Below are 21858 nucleotides of genomic sequence, written 5' to 3'. Positions count from 1 at the left end.
CGACCCGGGTGCCGGCCACCCCTGGGTGGCCCTGAGCTGGGCGCGCGCCCTCTTGTAGCCCGAGGAGGCGCCGAGCACTCGGGAGTGGCCCTGTGTCCCGCCCCCGGCGGCTAGGGCGAGACTAGGCCGCGGCGGGGCGCCGGCCAGGGCCCCCTGGGCGCCGCGTCTCCTCCGCCCGGCCTGACCGGCTTCCTGCGCGCGCCGCCGGGGCCCTCCTCCCCGCAGTGCCCGGCGGCCACCAGAGCCCTGCGCGGGGGCGCTGGCGGGACACTGGGGCGCTGGACCTGGAGGCGGAGGACCCAGGACGGGGTGGGGGGGCAGGGAGGGCGGGGCCCCAGGGCAGGGCCGAGGCTGGGAGGGGCCGGGACAGGGTCGTGAAGGGGGAGGGGCCCCGGGATGGGCCCCGGGCAAGGGCCGGGGCAGTGTCCCCTGCGGCGCCCGGCGCCCAGCTCCCGGCTCCCGGGGCCCCTGAGCTGGGGCACGCTCCTGGGCGGCGCGGCCGGGAGGCTGCGCGCACGGCCCTGCCCACGCCGCGGGCTCCGCAGTGCGCTTCCCGGCCGGTGCGGCAGGCAGGCGCGGGCTCGCCCGGGACACGGCCGCGCGCCCTCCCGGCGTCCGGAGCGCAGCCCCCGGCCCGCCCGCCCGGCCGGAGCGGAGCTTTGTGACGTCAGGCGGCCGCCGGGCGGCGTCACGCGCGGGGCTGACCCGGCGGGGGCGGGGCGGGGGCCGCCGGCCTGCGGACGCGGCGCGGAGCATGGAGCCGCGGGCCGGCTGCCGGCTGCCCGTGCGGGTGGAGCAGGTCGTCAACGGCGCGCTGGTGGTCACCGTGAGCTGCGGCGAGCGCAGCTTCGCCGGGATCCTGCTGGACTGCACGAAAAAGTGAGCGGGGGCGCGGGCCGGGACAGCCCCCCGGGACGCCCCCCGGGACAGCCCCCGCCGGCCCAGGACCCGGGACCGGCCCAGGGCGGGGCGGCGCGGCCCCGGCGCCCACTTTCGGTTTCCCGGAGCCCGGTTTCGGGGCGCGCGAGCGCGGCCGCCACTCAGGGGGCGAAAGTGGCTCAAAGTCGCCGCGACTTCTCGGGGCGGGGGAGCGGGCGGCCGTGCGGGGCTGGGTGCGGGCAGCCCGAGTCCCGCGCGCGGCGTGTCGCCGGCCTCCCCGAACTCCGCGTATCTGCCATAATTAACGCACTTTTCTTTGTTCAGACGCACTGTTGAATTCGGCTGTTTGCAGAATTGTCGTCGGTTAAAGGGGGTCGGATGCGATGCGCGATGGCCCGGCCCTGTCCGTCAGTAGCGAGCGGGGGTCCCCCAGGCTCCTGGGAGGGACTCGGGGTCGAGGTTCGGGTTGGCCGGAGCAGTTGCGCGCAGCTGTGGGGTTTTAAAACACTGTTGGAGGCCGAAGAGCCCGAGTCACGGAGCAGGGAGAGGACGCAAGTTGCAGGAGCCGCCGGCGCGGCCCGCCCAGCCCTGGGGTCCGCGGTGGAGGGCGCGCGGCCAGCCTCCCTGGGAGCACCTGTGCGCCCTGCGGGGACCTCGCTGCAGGGACGAGCCTCGGCGCCGCGTCACATGGTGCCGAGCTGCGGCTGCCAGATAAATGATTAGGCATTAATCAGGCTGTGAAGTCTCTGCACTCCTGCTGGGCTTTATTTTGAAACTGGGAGCAGTAAACAGGGCTCCCCTTTCAAAGGCCCAACTTTTTCTGTCAGTGAAGCCCAGATTTTTGCCCGGGTGGCGTGAATGTAGCCGGCATGACCGCCCTCCTTTGACAATTATCTCGCTGACATGATCTCTTCATTAGATGTGCCAGAAGCCATTTATGCACAAGTCATGTGATTTAACATATGGCCTCCCGGGTGACTGTTGCTCCTCTGTGTTGGCTACCACCGGAGTGAGCGGCCGGACGGAGGGACGCCGGGCTGCAGAGTGGTCACCTGGGAGCTGCAACACCCCACCACCCCCCAGGACGGCTGTAGCTTCTGCCCTCTGGCAGGCCTGGGCTGGGTCCTGGGTCCCCAGGGTGCACTGTGTCTGCTCACACGGCTCCCACTGGCCTCTCCTCCTGGGGTGGGGGGGTACATTTGTAGCAGGGGTTCCCTGTTTCTTGGGCTCCTGACTCAGGTCAAGGGGGGGCCAAGCAGCCCTCGACCTGTGGCCGGGCTGTCTGCAGAGGCTGTGGGAGGGCTCTCTGAGAGGCCGCAGGCTGGCCTGGTTGCAGATCACGCTCCTGCCTCCCCTCCCCCTGCGGAAAGGAGCCAGCCTGCTGGGACCCCTCGGGGGAACTGGCAGCTGTAGGTGCGTGGGTGTCAGCCCTGCAGCAGCCACCTCCGGCTGTCACCAGAGCCACCCACAGAGCCGGGGGCTGGGCCTCAGTGGGCCCCGCTCCGCCTGGCTTTGGTCGGCCCTGTCCTCTGGAGAGCGTGAGGATGAGCCCGGCCCCCCTCCGCCCTGGCCCTCCCAGCCTTGGTCCTGAAACTGCCCCTGCCCACCTGCCTTTCCTGTGCTGCCACCACCCTCTCCACTCCGTTCTCTGAGTCTCGGTGCTGCTGTTGACAGCCCTGCTCGGGCCAGGGGGGCCAGGTGCAGACCTGCCCTCCCTGGGTGCCAGCGGCCCAGTGCCCAGTGCCTGCCCTTGTCCCTGTCCGTGACAGCGGAGGCTCTGTCCCCTGGTCTGGGTGCTGACAGGCAGGGAAGAGCTGCGGAGCTTCCGCCCACCCCAGAGGAACCTGCAGTCCCCAAGCCAAGGGCATCTTGCTGCGTCTCTTGGGGCAGGAGGGCGCCGGCTGGGGTGTCACAGGGACCGGCAGGCGTGTGTGTGGAACAGCACGAGCAGCTCCCCGCATTGGGATGCAGACCTGGGGGCTTGGGTTCCCCAGGCCATAACTGGTCACTATGAGTGGGTGTCCCCCTGGCTGGATCGGGGTGTCACAGGGCCATATACACACGGGCTCCTGGGTGGGAGGGCTGCCGAGGGGCGCAGCACTGGTGGTGATGGTCAGGCCAGTTTGGGGGACGGTGTCCTCTCTTTGTTTGCAGAAAGGCTGGGCCCAGGTCTCTGGGGAGTGGAGCTGCCTGGCCTGGTGCCGAGAGCCTCCCCCTCCTGAGCCTGGAGCCTGCTGAGGGTTCAGTCCTCTGGGACCCACACCCCAGCCTGCCGAGGTCCCAGCCAGCGGCTGCCCCGGCAGAAGACACCCTGGCTTCTGTGCAGGGTGAGCTGAGCTGCTGGTGGCTGCCCCTGGGAGGGTTTACGTGACAACCAAGGACGAGCGCCTGGTCCAGGCCCTTCCGGGAAGGGGGCCGCAGGGGTGAGATGTGCTCCCAGCCCTCAGGGAGCTAGAGGGACAAGGCACCATTCGTCACAGACTGGCATACCAGGAGCCCTGGCCTGTGCGGCAGGTCTTGGGAGCTTCTCCAAGGAGGAGGCATCTGAGTGGGTCGAGGGTGTGGAGTGGGGGGTGCCCCAGAGGGCTTAGAGAAGGGTGATGCTGACGGCTCGTGAACCTCTGAGTCAAGGACGGGGTGCGGCTGGCCCAGCTGCCCACGGGGGGAGGTCCAGGCTCAACCGCTGGCCCTGGGGAGGGGCTGCGCCCATGGCTTCTGCCAACCTGCTCTCCTGACTTCCTGGGCAGAGGTGGCCCCCAGAGACCCCTGTGCCCCAGCAGGCCTGGCCAGCGCTGTGTCTCTGCCCCCCTGGGGTTCCAGCCTGCTGCTGGCCGTCTGCAGGGTTGTGGTGGGGAGCTGCAGGTGGACAGCCCAGTGGGGCCCTGGGTGTTCGCACTCAGCCTGTCCCGGGGCTGCGTGGGGCGGTTTCTGCAAGCTCCTGCCCTGGCTTTGGGTAGCCACATGGCTCTGTTCCAGGAGCCATGTTTCCCCACCTCTTAGGCAGCAGCAGGGCGAGGAAGGAAGGTCCAGGGCAGACGTGAGCCTGGACTGACGTACAGGTGGCTGCCCTTTTGGTGCCAGCAGCCCAGGGCCTCTCTCAGGCGGCCGGGGCTGTGCCCCTCCTGGCCGTGGCTGACCTCAGGCTGGGGCTGCTGGGGGACGGGGCACAGCAGGGCCAGACAGCTGGGCATGGCAAGCTGAGGACTCAGTGGTTCTGGGATTCGTGTCCCTGCTGGGACGCCGGGCAGGGACCTCCTGGGGGGCTCTGACCCCCCCGGCTCATTAGGGGCGGTGCTGCTGTCCTTGTTGTTTTGTGGTCTGACCCCCATTAGAGCCTCCTGGCTGCTCCTCCTCGCCTCAGTTTCCCCAGGCTTTTCTCAGAGCAAAGATCATTTGCCCTGTCCCCACCGAGCTCTCCAAATACTGTGTGAGGCTATTTCTGGGTCCTTTCGGTTTTTGGTATGGAGGTGTTGGCCGGCCTGGAGCTTGAGGTGCTCCCACGGTGAGTCACCCCAGTCCGCAGGGCCCCTCCCCACGAGCCTTCCCTCCACGGGGCCCACCCTCCCCAAGGCTGCGCCCACCTGAGGGCCTTGGGAGCCCAGTGGGGACCCTGGCAGGCTCACTCTGGCTCCAGGGCCACCAGCCCTCTCACTGCCAAGGCCTGTGGTGTCCCCTGGTCCTCTGTGGGGCACTGCTAGGCTAGCGGGGCCCCTGTCCCTGGGGGGGAGCACGGCCCCCCAGCCTTGCTGAGGAGCCAGCAGTGTGGAGGCCCTGGCTGCAGGGCTGTGCCCCGCCCAGGCGAGTGGCCAAGGCTCTTCCTGGGCCGACTGCGGCCTGTGCCTGGAGGAGCAGAGACCCGCTCAGCTGGGCACGGTCCTGGTCTCAGCCCTGCTGGCCTGTCTGTGAGATGGGAATGGTGGGCACCGGGGCTTCGTGGGCTGCTTTAGGGCTGCAGGGAGCTACGTCCCGGTGCTCCGGGGCACCTGCTGTTAGCTTTGCCTGGGAGTGAGCTGTTGCCACCCTGTTTACCCACCGGGCGAGGCAGGGTGTGGCCTGGGCCGGGCGGCAGCTCCAGGAAGGAAGTAGCCGCCTGCCCTGCCAGGGTCACAGGCCACGTCTGCAGGGCCGGCCGCCCCGGTCTCGGGCACGGGTGCTCTGGACAGTGGTGCGACTCGGGCCACCAAGGGGACAGTGGGAGGCCCAGGCTGCTGCCTGGGAAGGGACCAGACCCTCGTGTGCGGGAGACCCTGGGGTCAGGTGCCCACGTACGGGGACAGGTCCTGTCGGTGGCCCTGGAGGAGGAGCCGCCCGGGCGTCCAGCCTGCGCTTCTGCCAACCTGGTCCTGGACTCCCTGAGCAGAGGCGGCCGCGGCAGGCCTGGCCGCTGCCCTGTCCCTGTCCCTGCCCCAGGCTCCTGGTACCGTCACTGGAGCTCACAACCCTGTACGGTCACGGTGCCACGTTGCCCACCCTGGCGGGGCGGGGGTCTGCCCCGTGGCACCCCGAGAGCCTGGCCCGTCTGCGGGGGACTGTCTGGCGTCCAGATGCCCCTGCTGGGGGCAGCGGAGCTGAGTTTTCCTTGGGCGCCCGGGGCTTTCTGCAGACCATGGTGCCTGGCCGGCGCCCTCAGGCAGGGGCCCTGCTGCTGCCGGGCTGGGCCTCCCTCTTCTCCCAGCCACACCCCTCGTGGGGGCTCCTCCACGCGATGCAGGGGTCGGGTCGTGTGGAGGGGAGTGGTGTGCGCCCGGGAGCTCAGGGTGCGTGTGTGCGCCTTCGTGCGTGTGCCTGCGTGTGTGCACGCAGACTGAGTCTGCTGAACTCTCACCCTGTTGTAAGTGCAGCCCACGTGCTGCTCTGCTCGCCAAGGGGAACGAGCCGGTGGTAGGGCCGCTCCCTGCTCCGGGCAGGGGCCTTGGGGCACCAGCCTGGAAGCCGGGCAGGGGTAGTGCCAGCTCCGGGCAGGGGCTTGTCCCCACATCTGGACCCGGCAAGCTTTGCCTGTGAGGGCGCCATCGTGTCACTGACTGGCTGGTCCCACCGTGCCTGTCTTGCGAGCGCCAGCCTGCCGCCGTGGCACCAAGACTGTGCACCGATAAAACTTTATTCACAAACGCTGGGGCAGCTCCCTCCATCTCTGTTCTCTTTCTGTGCCCCCCCCTCTCTGTTTTAGCTAAAACAGTCTTAAAAATTAAGTCACATCTGTTAAAAGTTACACACGTTCAGCCGGGCACGGTGGCTCACGCCTGTCATCCTAGCACTCTGGGAAGCCGAGGCGGGAGGATTGCTCGAGGTCAGGAGTTTGAAATCAGCCTGAGCAAGAGCCAGACCCCGTCTCTACTATAAGTAGAAAGAAATTAATTGGCCAACTAATATATATAGAAAAAATTAGCCGGGCATGGTGGCGCATGCCTGTAGTCCCAGCCACTCAGGAGGCTGAGGCAGAAGGATCGCTTGAGCCCAGGAGTTGGAGGTTGCTGTGAGCCAGGCTGACGCCACGGCACTCACTCTATCCTGGGCAACAAAGTGAGACTCCGTCTCAAAAAAAAAAAAAAAAAAAGTTGCACACGTTCACTCTTGAAGACACGTAAGAGTCTGGACCCATCTTTCACTTTACCAAACAGCGTCCGTGTTTCGCTGGTGCATGGAGTGGCTTACGGAGCCGCATGTGACCTGGTGGCCGCCACGGCCCTGGGGCCTCAGGAGTGGGCGTGTGCGGGAATGCGCCCCCATACCAGCAGGTGAGCCCCGAGGCTTCTGACAGCAGAACCCCAAAGCCACCGCCTCTCACGGGGGCTGCCTGGCCCAGCGTGTTCCTGGGGAGAGACACGGGCGCCAGTCGGGCAGGTGTCCCTGCTGGGGCAGCCCTAGGGCCACTGCTCTGGACCCACAGCCTTCACTGTGGGTCCCCGGGAGGTGGGGGCTCCAGTCTGTGCCCTTTCACGGGGGGTCACGTGGCCTCGTGGGTGCCAGCCCCAGCCGGAGGGGCTGCTCTGCTGCCTGTTCCTGGAGCTGCAGGTCCTGGGCGGAGGGGCCTGGGTGCCAGGCAGGGGGCTGGGACTCGCGGGTTGGGGTGGCCCGGGGGCAGTGGACGGGGCACCCACCAAAGGGTCAGACGGCCGGGCCCCAGTGCAGACCCTGGGCGTTCGGGAGGCAGCAGTGCCCGGGAGGGCTGTGCTTGGTGGCCAGTCTCTGTGCTCTCTGGTCACGCCAGGCCCCACCAGACACACGTCGGGCTCCTGGGACCCTGGTCCTGCAGTGCGGGTGTACCCCAGGGCCAAACTGGGGGGTCGGAAGTCTCGCCTGGTGCCTGCTCTGGGGTCTTCCCTGAGGCCCCAGCCCCAAGGAGCGGAGGGAGGGAAAGGCCGGGCCCTCGGAGGGAGCCCAGGCTGGTTTGGGGGCCACAGAGCAGCTGGACCCCCGCCACGGCCAGGCCAGCCGCATCTCCGAGCCACAGGGCCCACTCAGGCTTCCGTCATCCTAGCGCTCTGGGAGGCCAAGGCGGGAGGATTGCTCAAGGTCAGGAGTTCGAAACCAGCCTGAGCAAGAGCCCGACCCCATCTCTACTATAAACAGAAAGAAATTAATTGGCCAACTAATATATATAGAAGGGACCCCATTCCAGCTTCGCGCCCACCTCGCCCATGGCCACGGACTGAGATCTGGACACTCCGTGTCTGTGTCAGAGCAGAGAGGTGGCTGCTGCCACGTGACCTCAGCCTGGGGTGCCCAAGGCGGGTCACACGCAGGACGCTCGGACTACGCCTGCCCAGAACGGGGCCCAGGCACGCTGGGGGGAGGGCGGGCGGGGAGGTGGCCAGCCGGGGCCTCACCTGTCTGCTCTCTGTCTCCTGCCAGGTCCGGCCTCTTTGCCCTGCCCCCGTCCGGTCCGCTGCCCCTGGGCGACGACCCCCCCACGAGGAGCTGCCATGGCCGGGCCCCCAAGGATGGGGACGGAGAGGTGATGCAGCTGGGGCCCGGCTCCCCGCCGCCCCCACCCCGCCGAGACCAACACCCCGACACCACGGGCCCCGAGCCGCCCCCGCCCCTGGTGCCGCCGCTGCCCGCCGGCGGCCTGGGCCCGTACCCGCCGTACTTCGAAGGCGCCCCCTTCCCGCACCCGCTGTGGCTGAGGAACACCTACCAGCAGTGGGTGCCCCAGCCGCCGCCCCGGGCCATCAAGAGGACGCGGCGGCGCCTGTCCCGCAACCGCGACCCGGGCCGGCTCATCCTGAGCACCATCCGCCTGCGGCCGCGCCAAGTGCTGTGTGCGAAGTGCAAGCGCACCCTGAGCCCCCCGGAGGACGCCAGCCCCGGCACCCCCGCCGCCCCCAGGGCCCGCAGGCGGCTGGGCAGCGGCCCTGACAGAGACCCGGAGGAGGAGGAGGAGGAAGGCCACCCCGCGGCCGCCGGGCGGAGGAGCAAGCGGGAGCGGCTGGAGGACGACAGGGCCCCGGCGGAGCAGGTGCCGCGCAGCCCGGTGATCAGGATCTCCTACAGCACGCCGCAGGGCAAGGGCGAGGTGGTGCAGATCCCCTCCCGCGCCCACGGCTCCCTGCAGCCCTTCCGGCCCCCGCACGCCCCCCATGAAGGCGGCCCGGAGCCCGGGGTGCTGAGGGACCCCGAGCCCAGGGACAGGCCGCCCGCCGGCGGGCCCTTGGCCTGCGTCCCCAAGCTGAAGCTGACGCGTCCCGGGCCTCCCAGCTCAGACCTGCCGCCCCCCAAGATCCGCCTGAAGCCCCGCCGCCCCGCGGACGGCGAGAGGGAGCCCCTGTACCGCGCAGAGCTGGTGGAGGAGCTGAACGGCCGGCGGCCCGGCCCTGCCCGCGGGCCGGTGGACTCGTCCTCCTCGGGGAGCTCCGGGGAGGACGAGGACTTCGAGAGGTGTCCCCAAGGCCGGCAGGGCCGGGGCGGCCTGGCGCTCCTGGTGGGCTGCCCGGCGGGGCGCGCCAGCGAGTCGGGCTGCAGCAGCGACAGCCTGGATGAGGCCAAGTCGCCCAGCTCGGAGGTGGCGTCGCCGGACACGGGCGACCTCTCGCCCGGCAGCGGGGCGTCCGCGCCTTCCTCGTCCGGGCAGGCCCCCCAGACGGTGCCGCCCCTCACGGTGCGGCTGCACACGCAGAGTGTGTCCCGGTGCGTCACGGGGGACGGGAGGACCTTGGCCGTGGGGGACATCGTGTGGGGTAAGATCCGCGGTTTCCCCTGGTGGCCGGCGCGCGTGCTGGACATCAGCCTCGGCCAGAAGGAGGACGGAGAGCCGTCTTGGCAGGAGGCGAAGGTCTCCTGGTTCGGCTCTCCCACCACGTCGTTCTTGTCCATCTCAAAACTCTCCCCTTTCTCTGAGTTTTTCAAACTGCGGTTTAACCGAAAGAAGAAGGGGATGTACCGCAAGGCCATAACCGAGGCCGCCAACGCCGCGAGACACGTGGCCCCTGAAATACGGGAGCTCTTAACCCAGTTCGAGACGTAGCCGTGGTTCCTGAGCAGGTGAGTGAGCCAGCCGGTGGCCTCGGTCCCCGGCCGTCCCCCTGCTCTGCCCTGAGGCCCAGGGCCCGGCTGCGGCCGTGGAGCCCCTCCAGCTGTGGGCCCGGAGCCCCCCAAGCCACCTGCCGGCTGCCCCAAAGGGCCCCATGCAGGACGTGGCTGTCCTCGCTGATAACGTCACCTGGGCTTCGCGGTGTACCCAAGGGGCACGTTATCACCGCCGCCCGCTCCTTCCCAGCCTGCGGCCAGTTTGTGTTTCGCAGGCACTTTGCAAAGGAGTGCGGCCAACGGTCTCCTCGTTCTTCCCTCAGCTTTTTGGAGAAAGGGACGTGACCGATCATGGGGTGGGAGCCGGGCGGGGCTGTATCTGCTGTTGCCCAGGCTGGAGGGGCAAACCCTCACCTCTTCCCTCGGAGGGGCCGGGGTCCCTCCTCCTCCTCCCGCCCGCGGGCATCCCATCGGGATCTGGAGGGGCGGAGGGTGAGGTGAGGTCTGCCCTAGACGAGGCCCCGTGCTCCCTCCTGGTGTCGGACGGCCCCCCCCCCCCCGTCTGCAGGCTCTGCAGTGGCCGGGCCCTCGGGTCCCCTCCCCCAGGAGGACTCTGTAGATCTCCAGCCAGCCCCTCCACGCGGGCCTGTGGCCGGGGCATCACCCCATGGGGGGGGGCCTAGCTGGGGGGCGTTGCCCCGTGGCATGTCTGTGGCCTCCAGGTGGGCAGGGGTGTCACCCCATGGTGTTGGGCACATCACCCGGTGGCATGTCCGTGTCACCACGTGGGGTATCTGGAAACGGGGGGGGGGGAGGGGGAGGGTGTGGCCTGCCCTGAGCTCGCTGGGCTATTCTCATCTGATGTCGCCCCCGGCTCTGGGCGTGGGGTGTCCAGCAGGGTCAGGTGACCCAGTGGGGACCCAAAGGCCTCCCAGCACGTCCCCTGTGGGGCACCTGAGGCCCAATGCCTGTCCCCGTGGATGCAGAGATGGGAACAGAGAGCCGGCTGTCCAGCCTGGCCCGGCGACCTGCAGGGCCTTTGTCTGTGCAGCCACCTGCTCACCTGCCTGGCCTTGGTTTCCAGGCGACTGGCTCAGGCCTGAGCCTCTGGCTGGGGCTGGGAGCTGGGCTGCCCCGTGTGCCTCAGTTGCTGTGCCGCGTGCACTGGGACCCCAGGAGGGAGGAAGCAGTGGTGAGAGGGTCCCCAGGGTCCCCAGCCTGCCTGGCTCTGACCTGGCCTCATTCCCTCCCCAGACACAGGTGCGTCACTCTGTGCCCAGGAGTCTGGGGCACAAACCGTCCCTTTCCCCTGAGCCAGGCCCATTCTGGTCAGCTCTGACTCCCTGGTGTGGGGGCGGGGCAGGTGCCAAACAGGCGTGTTGGGGCGTGTCTCAGGCCAGGGAACTTCGGTGGGTGGACAGTGAGCTCTGAGGGATTGGAGAAAGGTCAGGTAACTGGCGTCCCACTGGTCTGGTGGAGCCCCCTGGGTCCCACCTCTGTGCCCACTCTCCAGGGTCTGACTTGGGAGGCCTCAAGTGGTGCCCAGAGCCCAGGAGGGCATGAGAGTGGTCAGCCCTCACACCGTGACTGGGCTCGGTGGCTCCAGGGGCTCAGACAGCTGCGGGCCGGGACTGAGCAGTGGGGAGGCCCAGGCCCGGCTGGCAGGGAGGCCCTGGCGGGAGAATGTGGCCTTGTAGGTTCAGGACTGGCTTTGTTTATCCGGAAGCAGAGGAAAAATCCCGCCAGACGAGTTTGCCTGCCTGCCAGGGGGCCTGTGCCCACAGACTCGGCTTCTCCTTCCAGGGCTGGGCCGGGACCAGCCCTGCCCCCCACAGCCTGAGCCCTGGAGAGGGGGGAGCTGGGGCCTTTCGGCACCAAAGCCCCAAGTGGTGTTTGCCTGGTTGGCTTTTTTGGTCCTGTTGTTAAGGGTCAAAGGTGGCGGAGGTCGCGCTGGGGCTCAGCTCACTGCAGCTCTGGGGCTGGTGGTCTCCCTGGGGCAAGTTGGGGTGTCAGCGGTGCCCCTGGGGCTGCTCTTTGTCGGGAATGGCAGGGGACCTGCCAACCCTCAGCCTCCCGAGCAGAGGCTGCGTGAGACGTGGGCCCAGTGCCCGTGCCCAGGTCAGGGCGCAATGGCCGGCACCTGGCGCTGCCCGGGAGGAGACGGCAGCGTGGGGTCCGGCAGCCCAGGTGTGGAACCTGCAGGGGAAGGTCGTCCTCCAGGTGTCTGCTGCCTGGCCTGGCCCAGCGCCAGCAGCTCCCCAAGGTTTGGGGTGTCCGGGCGCCCACAGCGAATGCCAGAGAGGTGTGACGGCGGGCACAGGGGACCGAGGGGTGGGCGTGGCTCGGACGCCCTGCAACCCGTGAGCCCCTGAGCCAGGCTGGGGCCTGGTGGCGCCTGGGTACGAGTGGTCCCGTGTGGCCTCAGCCCAGCTGGTCACCGGCAGCCGTGCTCAGTTTCTCTGTCGCTGGACGGCAGCAGCACCCGCCTCCCGTGGGGCTCGCGAGTGACCTGTCCACAGCCACCTTCCGAGTGACCACTGGACCCCTCCGGCCCAGCAGGATGCCCGGGGGTGGGGCACAGCGAGAGCCAGGCTGTGCTCGGGGTGGTCACCGTGCCCGGGAGCAGGACGCAAGGGAGAGCAGACAACCCTCCTGCCGTGGGCTGCCGTCAGGCCGGGCCTTGTCCTGCAGACAGAGCGGGCGTGGGGACCCCAGGCACGGGGCACTTCCTAGCCCAGCCTCCTGGGCCCAGCGCTCGGCCCCTGGCCCTGCTTTCTGTGCTCCCAGCCTTTCCCTTTGCCGCCCACCCCGCACCCTGCACTGAGGGCCACTCAGCTGGTTGTGGGCTGGAGGGGCAGAGTCACTGCAGTGCTGGCTGGGGTGGGCTGTGACTCACAGTCCCCATGTCGGTGCGTTGTCACACACAGGAGTGCAGAGAAGAGAGGAGAGGGGACCTTGAAGCTGAGCATCCAGGAAGGCTTCCTGGAGGAGGTGAGGGAGGCGGGTTCTGAATGGTGAGCTGACAGGAGCTCCTGGGTGCAGGGGTGGGGCTGTAGGCAGGAGGAGGGCAGGTGCCTGCCATGGCCGAGGCAGACGCTGAAGGCCTGGTGGGCCGTGGCACAGCCCCTGGCCCTGTCCGACCACCAGGCTGCTGTTAAGCAGAGGAGTGCGGCGGTCTTGTTACTTCTCAATTAAAAACAAAATAAAACTTTTTTTTTTTTTTTAGACAGAGTTTCACTATGTTGCCCGGACTAGAGTGCCGTGGCGTCAGCCTAGCTCACAGCAACCTCAAACTCTTGGGCTCAAGTGATCCTCCTGCCTCAGCCTCCCGAGTAGCTGGGACTACAGGCATACGCCACCATGCCGGGGCTAATTTTTTCTATATATTTTTAGTTGGCCAATTAATTTATTTTTTAGTAGAGACGGGGTCTCACTCTTGCTCAGGCTGGTTTCAAACTCCTGACTTGAGCGATCCTCCTGCTTCGGCCTCCCAGAGTGCTAGGATCACAGGTGTGAGCCACCATGCCCGGCCAATAAGATAAAACTTTAAACAAAGCTGACAGCTTAATGACAAACAGTTCCCCACCGTGGGGACGGGCACGTGACAGGCGCTTTGGGAAGCTGGGCACATGTGGGGCGGGGGACTCGGGGACGGGGACCACCCTCTGGGCCCCAGACTCCAGTCGGCTGTGTTGGAGGCGTCCCAGGGTCAGAGCTGGAGGCAGGGCAGGGTGGGGACGTGACATGTGGCTGGGCCAGGACGAAGCCGGGGACGGAGTGGGGGAGGGGCCACGGAGCGGCTTCCTAAGGGGTGGGGGGGCCGTGGAGCGTGGCGGATGTGGGAGCCTGTGGCGCGTTGGGGCAGGAGGGAGACCTGGGGGATCCCTGGGGCTGACGCTGATGGGGGGGCCCCACCCACCCGCACCCAGCTCCACGGCGAGGGGCAAACCCGGACGGGCCACGGCTGCCGGGGACTGGCCGCAGCGGCAGGGCGCACCCAGCCAGGTGTCTTGGGAGCTGCGAGGGCCGGTGGGGCACCTGGTGCCTTAGCCGCCGTCTGGGCTGCCCGGGGCCTGGGCAGGGAGGACAGATGGCTTCCCGGTGGCCAGCCTGTGGGATGGGGACCTTGCAGACGCCCAGACCGCTGGAGCTGGGCGGGCCCGGCCCTTGCCCGCCTGCCCGGTGGTGGCGTCCCAGCCCCGCACTGCGGGTTTCTGCCCACCGAGCTGCCAGCGCCCTGCGCGTGTCCTGTGGCCGCTATGACCAGCCACCGCAGCCTCGGGGCGGGACAGCAGACACGTGGTGTCACATCTCTGGAGTCAGAAGTTGCAATCAGGTGCCAGGCCGTCCTCGGCTGACCCGAGGGCCGCGCCACTCCCGTCTCGGCCTCACTTCCTCAGTGCCGTGACGGCATCGGGGATGACGCGGGAGGATCCGCTCATCTCGAGGCCTTCATTTAATCGTCCTGCAAACAAGTGGCACAGAGGGGACGTGCCCGGGTTCGGTTCCAGGTCAGGCACCTGCGAGCCGTTGGTTCCATGGTCCCCGGGGGCTGTTTGAGCACCTTGGACCCAGCTCGCGGTCTGCCCCCAGCCTCCCGTTTGGCCGAGGACCCCCGGGGCAGCTGGCGGTGGAGGGACCCATTGTTCCGGAAGGATCCTCGGCCGTGCTGGGAGGACCACAGGCCACTTGTGACTTCAGTTTCATGTGTTGTTATTTCTCCCGGGAAGTGGAGACGCTAATCAGGACACTGTCCACGCTGCCGGGTGGCAAGTGCCGTGCGTGCCGGTCGCTCTGGGAGGGGCGGGTCTGGGTCCTGTCACCAGGGTCCGGCCGACCCTCTGGGAACAGCACCCTCGGGCCGTCTGCCCCGAACCCGCCGCCTCTGTCTCTCTCTGAACCCGGACCCTGCTCCCGAGGACGGGTTGCAGCCGCCTCCCGCACCGCCGCCGCCGCCTCCGTGAAGGCTGTAATTATTTTGTTCCAGAAGGAAGCCGAGGCCTGTAATTCCAAGCCTGCCGCGGGGGCTCAGCCCGGCCCCCTCCTGGCTCCTGCAGCCGTCCCCACGCCTCCCGGCAGCGAGGTGGGCGCCCGTGGACGGGTGGGCGGGGCCGTGCACGGGAGGCGCCAGGGTGGCTCTTCCGGGGACCAGGGCCCAGGGAGGTGGGGTGGCCCCGCCCGCCGGTGCCTGCAGAGCCAGTGCCACCCTGCCCTGCTGAGACACCAGCGTCACTGTGGCCAGCGTCACTGTGGCCACCGCCACTACCTCAGCCCTGAGCCGACAGGCGGCTTTGGTGCCCCGGACAGGGACCTGCAGGGTCAGAGGGTCCGAGGTGGACAGGGTGGGTCCCCGCATCAGGCCACTGTCTCCTGGCGCCCAGGGTCGGTGGCAGGTCTAGTCCGTGCTTATCAAGTCCACCCAGCGTCCGCCCTGCATCCTGTCCACCATCGGTGATCGGTTCACTGGATCTCTTCCTCCCTGGGGGTGCAAAGTGCTGCCCGTCGGCTGCGTCTGCTCGCTGGAATTGTTCCAAAGAAGGGCTGGCTCTGCCCCTCTCGCCCTCCCCTGCAGAGTCACGGAACCCGGCAGACCTGGCTGGTCCCCAGCCCTGCAGGGGGCCGGTGGCTTCCCTCCCACGCACACCTGTCTCGCCGGACTTGTGCGTTTGTTGCCTTGTCTGACGGTTTCAGCCCAGCCCGTGTTCTCTGATGCTCAGACCGTCCCAGCCCCAGTCAGCGGGCTCTGGCCGGCTCCCACGTGCTGCCGAGCGTCTGCCGGCTCAGATCTGGGAGCAGCCACTTCCCGAGGAGGCTCCTCCAGGGGGACCAGCCAGGGTGCTGGGCACACTCACGGCTCTGGGGCCCCCCGTTGTTTCCGAGCCTTCCCAGTCACAGGGCTGGGATTGCTTGTTGTCCTTATGCCAGAAATTTTGGCTCTTGATATTAGCGTAATTACGGGTTTTTTTATATGTAAAAGTTAACATATGTGCGCCATCGTGTATTATTCTAAATAATATTTGTTCTGTATAATACTTTCTGATACGATATAACAGTTTCAGGATATCAGCCCTGCTGGCAGCGTCACCCCGGGGGCGGGGGGGATCAGGGAGGAGATTCCAGATGTCTTTGCGGGCGGTTTGTCCTGGGACCGGCCCCGTGGGGCTCGTGCCGAGTTCTTGCGTTTCAAAGTCACTGAGGCAGCTTCTCTCCCTGCGGCTGAGTCATGACCTCAAAACACAGTTAGGCTCCTCTGTCTCATCTGCTTCCGTTTTTAGAGATTCCTGAGTTTTTTTTAAACCTCATTGTGTTTTACGATTCCGTGGACGTTTCCACGGCTCCACCGTGGCCTCAGGTCCGCGTTCTGGGTGATTCCGGCAGCAGCAGAGACGCACTCCCACCTGGGGCACCAGGTGCGCACCTGCCTCCCCCACGGTGAGGAGACGCTGCCTCCCTCCCCCGGTGCTCGGGGCTGCCCATGGTCTCTGGTGGCCCAGGCTTTTCCGAGGCAGCCACCGTCAGCAGGCGTGAGCTGCAGCTGTCTCGGCCGTGGAGGGCGTGGTCGGGCAGGGAGGGGCAGGGAGACAGAGGTGGGTGAGTCTGAGACTCCAACCTGTGTCCGGGATGGGGGTCTGTAGGCTCCCGGGCAGGCAGGGCCCCAAGGCCTCCGGGTTCCCAAGGACGCCTGTGTCCTGGGGTCCCCTGTGGCCAGGAGTGAGCGCTAGGGGTAAGGGCTTTCCTGGGAAGGCAGGACAGACACTGAGTCCCGCTCAGGCCTTGGAATCAGCGACTCTTCTGCCGGGAGAGGGAAGCTGTCCTCCAGGGCCACTGTCCTTTTGTTTGTTTTTTTTTGTTTTGTTTTGTTTTTTTGAGACAGAGTCTTGCTTTGTTGCCCAGGCTAGAGTGAGTGCCGTGGCGTCAGCCTAGCTCACAGCAACCTCAAACTCCTGGGCTCAAGCAATCCTTCTGCCTCAGCCTCCCGAGTGGCTGGGACTACAGGCATGCGCCACCATGCCCGGCTAATTTTTTCTATATATTTTTAGTTGGCCAGTTAATTTATTTCTGTTTTTGGTAGAGACAGGGTCTCACTCTTGCTCAGGCTGGTTTCGAACTCCTGACCTTGAGCAATCCGCCCACCTTGGCCTCTCAGAGTGCTAGGATGACAGGCGAGAGCCACCTCGCCCGGCCAAGGGCCACTGTCCTTGAGTGGGACGGGAAGGGCCGGACTGGGGGGCCGCCCCTCTCTGGGCTGTGGGGCGCTGTTCTCAGGATGACACAGCGGCTGATGGATGTTTAATGACATTTCCAAAGGCCGCGCTGCTGTTGATGCAGAGGAACTTGGACAGTTTCAATTCTCTCCCAGCGCAGTTTCTTAGCAGCAAAGCGTGGGCGCCTTTGCTGTGAGCCCCATTCAGACCTCACATCCTCAATTAGCAAGTGGAGGAATTAGCTGTTCCAGGTGTGGCTGTGACCCCCGCCCCCATACCAGCGGCACACCTGTCGTGGCCCCTGGTGCCTGGCATGCAGCCCTGGCACCCCCCAGGTGTCCGGAGGGGACCCCAGGGCACAGGAACTCAGGTGTCTGAGCAGCCTGGACCTGTGTTGGCGCGTGGGCTGGGCTGGACCAGACCAGCTGTCACTCGGTGATACTCGTGTGACCGGATCCGATCCCGGCCAGCTCACCTCGCAGAGGGTAGTTCCTCTCTCCACATGGGATCCGTGGGATGAGGGAGTGTCTTCCGGGACTGAGAGCGCGAAGCCTTGCGGTTTTGAAGCGTTGCCACGTGGCTTTGGCGGGGCATCTCTGCCACGCCCTGGCAGGTCTTGGGCAGGTGCTGGGCAGGCACAGAGTTGGGGCCTCAGCGAGCCGCGGGGCTGCGGGGTCGTGAGGTGCATCCACATTACGCGCTGTGTGGACCCCAGAGGCAGAGGCTCCACCCGCCGAACCGAGTTTTCACGCGACCGTCCCACCGTGACCGGCCTCTCCGAGGGTTTACTCCTCCTCTGGGCCTCACCCGCCCCCTGGCCCCGGGGCATCGAGGTTCCCTAGTTCTGTGGACTCCAACTTTCTGTGGTTGCTCAGTGCGCACACGGACACACGTGCACACACAAACACGCAGGCACACGTGTGCACGGGAGCACACGTGCACATGCTCCCTCACTCAGACACACATGCTCCTGCATACTCAGGCACACAGGAACACGTGTGCACACACACTCGCACGCACATGATTTAGACATGTCCTTGCTCTGGGTGCAGAGTGGGCCTGCCCGCGGGGGGAACGTGTACGTCTGTCGTCCGAGGCTCCTCGGCGCTCGGCCGCAGCACTGAAGCCGGGCGCCTCCCCGGGGGGCTGGGGGCTGGGGGCCACGCCGGGCACAGGTGGCTGTGACCGAGCTCCAGGGACGGCGGGGGCAGGGAACGGGACCACCCTGACACCCGAAGCCCAGCTCCTGTTTGTGTCCGGGAGGTTTTCACCCCTGTGAGCCTCGACTGCGCAAGCCTGAGACACAGGAGGGGACTGTCACCATGCCGGGTCTGACCCTGAGTTTTCGATCCGTTCTGCTGCCATCGTGGCTGGTGGCCTTTTCTGACCTTTGGGGTCCCAACCACTGGGCAGAGGCGGGCACAGCCGCCTCTTCCTCCCCATCCCGGTGTGGCCGCTCGAGTGGCGGCGTTGTGGCTCTGGGACTGGAATGCCGTGTGCCAAGCTCACTGCAGGCCGCCCATGGTGGGAGGGGTAGCGGGGTTTGGGGGTCTTGGGCCTGAGCCCTGTGGGCCCCTCCCTGCCCCGCCCACCGCGCACTCAGCAGGTGGAGAATTGGGTCGGTGGATTCTGGGCTCCTCTCCCCAAAAGCTCAGCCGCCTTCCCCAGGGCACAGGGTCGGCCCAGAGTCACGGCTGTGGTCTGCCTGCCTGGGGTGGCCAGACAGAGGCCCGTGCGGGGTCGGGCGTGTTGGAGGCAGGGCTGGCGCCCGGGGCTCCCCTGCAGCCTGGGAGGAAATCCACCCTCCCCCAGCCAGGGGACCCCATCCCAGGCACAGGCCTGGTGGATAGAGGGACCCCCAGGCCCAGGTGCAAGGGGTATCTACACTGTGGGTTCCCCACCTTGAGTGCCGCGGGGGGACCCAGGGCAGCAGCTCCTCCCAGCACTGCCAGGCGGTGGGCCACTTCCGTCCGTGGTCCCTGCCGGCCCTGCACCATCCGGGAGCCGCCACTTGCGCAGCACGGCCCGCCGCGGCGCCAGGAGCCTGGGCACCCGGGTGGGTAGCAGAGGGCCTTGGGGTCCCCCGAGAGCCTCGGAGCCTGAGGGAGCCGGCCCAGGAGACCCGAGGTGGGCGTCCTGGCCCAGTGCTCTGACGCCGAGGGGCCTGTCCCCTCGCACTTGACCCCGGGGTAACCTCTTCCCCTTTCTGTTTCCCCCAAGGTTGCCGACGATGAGGGCATGGCTGTTGTCCTGGAGCCTCTGACCTCCGTCCGAGGGACCCCCGTGCCCCGTGGCCGGCTGCGTGCAGAAACACGCCAGGCACCATGGTCAGCCGGCGCGAGGCCACCGGAGGAGCAGGTGTCCAGGGGGCCTGAGCGGGGCAGCTCCTCTGTCGGAATGTGTTTGTTCCCGTGACTCGGACTTCAGCATTCCAGCTTTGGGAAGTGGCCGGAACTCAGCACCGAGCTCGCTGCTGCCGCTTCACGCCTGGGGCACGGTGGCCCCCAGGCTGGTGGCCCTTGGGCGGAAGGACAGGGCCACCTGCAGGCTTCAGGAAAACCAAATTGCACGTGTGGGGTTCTCCCAAGCCCCGGGGCGAGGGGTCTCTGTGCACTTGAGCGTGGGGCAGCCCCCCCACCTCTCCCTCCATCCACGTCACCCCCGGGCTCCCGGCACAGCCCGCAGGGCCACCTTGTCCCCGAGATGCTGCTACAAGTGACCCGTTGTGTGTGCGGAGGATGAGGGGCTTGTCACTCTGAAATCAGGCTTGAACATTAAAAGGAAAACAAACTTGCTCTGCTGTCCGGGAGTGAGTTCCTTTTGCCCCTTTTTGTCACGGTAAAGACCAAAAAGAGAAAAGAACAAAAAGAAAATTAATCTTCCCTTTCCCAGTTTACGTGTAAAGAATAGAGTCCCGGGGGTGCTCCGGGCTCTGCAGCTGGATCACACTGAGCTGGGCGTTCCTGGTTGTGGGTGGAGCCGGAGTCCCCTTGGCGAGGGGGCGGGAGGCCCCCCAACCCCTGTGGCCCGACACGTTTGGGCCCCGCTCCTGCCCCTTGCGTCCCTGTCACCTCGGCGCGCTGGCCAGCTGCCCCAGTGCTGCTGCTGGGGGGCGGTGGGTCTGCCGCCCTGGCTTCCCGGGCAGAGACAGCCCTGCACACCCGTCCGCGGGGCCCTCGAGCTCAGTTCCCTCTGGGAGCCGCTCACTCCTGGGTTTCTTGGTCTGGTCCTTGGGAGCCCAGGGCCATCCCAGAGGTGACAGCTTTGCTAGAACGTGCTGTGCTCTAAGGACACCACTGTCCTCAGCGTGTGGGGACAGTGGCCATCCTGAGGGCCTCCCCAGGGACAGGTTCCCCGTGGTCTGGCTTGACAGGGGGGGTGGGGGACAGGGTCTCAAGCTTGTTTGTGGCAGCAGAGCCCTTTTCTCAACCAGCCTGCGGGGATTTCACCTCGGTCCACCATGGGGCCCGGAGACCTTCCAGGGCCAGAGTCCCAGGAACCCCTGGACGGCCGTGGGGAGGGGGCCTCCCAGGCATCCAGGAGGGCCCACCCGGGGGCTCCCTTCAGACTCGCAGCAGCCCCCACCGTCCTGCCCACATGGGTCCCCGGGGGTCTGAGCGCTGAGCTCCCGGCTGCCGAGGTCCTGCCTGTCGGAGCCCCACGCGCCACGCACCCTCCTCTGGGCGCTGCCCGGGTCTGGGAGGGTGTCGGGGCGTCCTCTGCAAAGTGTGGCAAAGCCCCTTCAGGAAGCTGGTGTCTCACGCAGGTGTCTCAAACAGGCCTCACCCCCCAGACGAAAGGCCAGGTGTGCTCTGGCCTGGGCACGTTTGCTCCTGGACTGTGCCCCCCAGGCCCCAGCCCAGTCCCGGCTGGGGACCCGCACCTTGGTCTTCTGCCCTGAGGTCCTGAGAGAGGGGTGGGGTGGGTGGCCACAGCCACACTGCGGCCAGGTAGGGGCTGCACCTGGTCCTTAACCTCCGCACCTCCACCCAGGGGCTCCCCAGGGAAGGGCTCCTGCTCCCAGGTTTGCTTGGGCCAAAGGGACTGGGCCCTCAGGCCTAAGGGACACAGCCCAGGACAGACGTTGGCTTTGCTGGGGGCTGAGGCAGGGAAGGCTCCTGGTCTCGGAAGCAGACGTGTACCCTGAGCAGTGTCCACCCTGCTGTCTGCAGGAGAATTCTGCATGTTCAGGAACTGCCAGGTGGCACCTGCCTGGGCCCTGGGGCGTGGGGGGGTTAGGTTCCCCCTGCTGGGATGAAAGGAGGGGGATCTGCCAGTGTGTGAGCACCCCCACCCTGGTCCCCAGCAGGCAGCCAGGGGAGGGCTGGCCCTGCGCCCCACTGAGGGTGTCTGCAGCACCCAAGCCCTCCAGCCCCAGCCACCTGAGTGGGTCCTGGCTGTGTGACCTGTAGGTACTGAGGGCGTGGGGGGCTGAGGACACCCAAAAGCATGGGGGAGGGGCTTCCTCTGAGCCCCTGGCTCCAGGCAGTTCCCTTCCAGCTCACCCTGCAGGGGGTCCAGGGTTCAGGGGAGGTGAGGGGGGCCTGTGGTGGGTCCGCCCTGGGCACACGGCCTTCACCAGGACGGCAGTTCTGAGCGGGGTGCCTGGACCTCACCTGCTGACCACGGGCCCCAGGACCTCATCTGGGCCTAAGGGGGTTGCATGGGGCAGCGTTAGTCCAGACTGAACTGTGCAGGATGCTGCAGGCCCCACCTGGGGTCTGGTGGTGCGGGTGGCTGTGGGCAGCAGTGCCCGGGAAACCCGGGAGGCTGCCCCGAGAAGCCATGGGGATCCCTGAGCTCTAGTCCTGTGAGATGTTCCAGGACAAGTCCCTGGACAGGCGGTCTGGAAGCACAGCCACTCTTGGAGATGCAACCCTCCCCCCCAGCACCCATCCCCCCCTCCCCGTCCAAGGCTCAGAGGGGGTTCTGGAATTAAAGACAAAACAACCAGGGCCCTTATGTGGACGCCCCAGGGCTGGGCCTGTCCCTCCCTCTGTAGGTCCCCCATGACCACGCCCATTCCTGATGTCACCTGTTCCTGCTCAGAAACACGCTCTGCCCACGCCCACACTGCTCTGCCCACGCCCTCACCATGCTCTGCGCACGCCCACACCGCACAGGGCCACGCCCACGCCGCACAGGGCCACGCCCACGCCGCACAGGGCCACGCCCACGTCGCGCAGGGCCACGCCCACGTCGCACAGGGCCACGCCCACGCCGCGCAGGGCCACCCCCACGCCGCACAGGGCCACGCCCACGCCGCGCAGGGCCCTGCAGCTGCCTGGCGGAGAGGCCGGTGGGG

The 21858-nt window shown here is 67.2% G+C and overlaps 1 protein-coding gene across 1 annotated transcript; it reads left to right on the top strand.

Moving 5' to 3' along the window:
• Nucleotides 1-385: 385 nt before the first annotated feature.
• PWWP2B (PWWP domain containing 2B) lies at nucleotides 386-19347 on the top strand. The gene is made up of 3 exons (XM_012781452.2): nucleotides 386-879; nucleotides 7735-9363; nucleotides 18774-19347. The coding sequence occupies exons 1-2, from the start codon at nucleotides 755-757 to the stop codon at nucleotides 9344-9346; spliced, it is 1737 nt and encodes a 578-aa protein (XP_012636906.2). The 5' UTR covers nucleotides 386-754; the 3' UTR covers nucleotides 9347-9363; nucleotides 18774-19347.
• The last annotated feature ends 2511 nt before the right edge of the window (nucleotides 19348-21858 follow it).

The sequence above is a fragment of the Microcebus murinus genome, chromosome 14 (genome assembly GCF_040939455.1).
Source record: "Microcebus murinus isolate Inina chromosome 14, M.murinus_Inina_mat1.0, whole genome shotgun sequence".
Lineage (NCBI taxonomy): Eukaryota > Metazoa > Chordata > Mammalia > Primates > Cheirogaleidae > Microcebus > Microcebus murinus.
This window is presented reverse-complemented; position numbering and strand designations above follow the sequence as displayed.

Coding starts and splice junctions, on each gene's coding strand:
- PWWP2B (XM_012781452.2), top strand. CDS start 755: ATGGAGCCGCGGGCCGGCTGCCGGCTGCCCGTGCGGGTGGAGCAGGTC. Junction 880..7,734: donor CTGCTGGACTGCACGAAAAA/GTGAGCGGGGGC, acceptor GTCTCCTGCCAG/GTCCGGCCTCTTTGCCCTGC.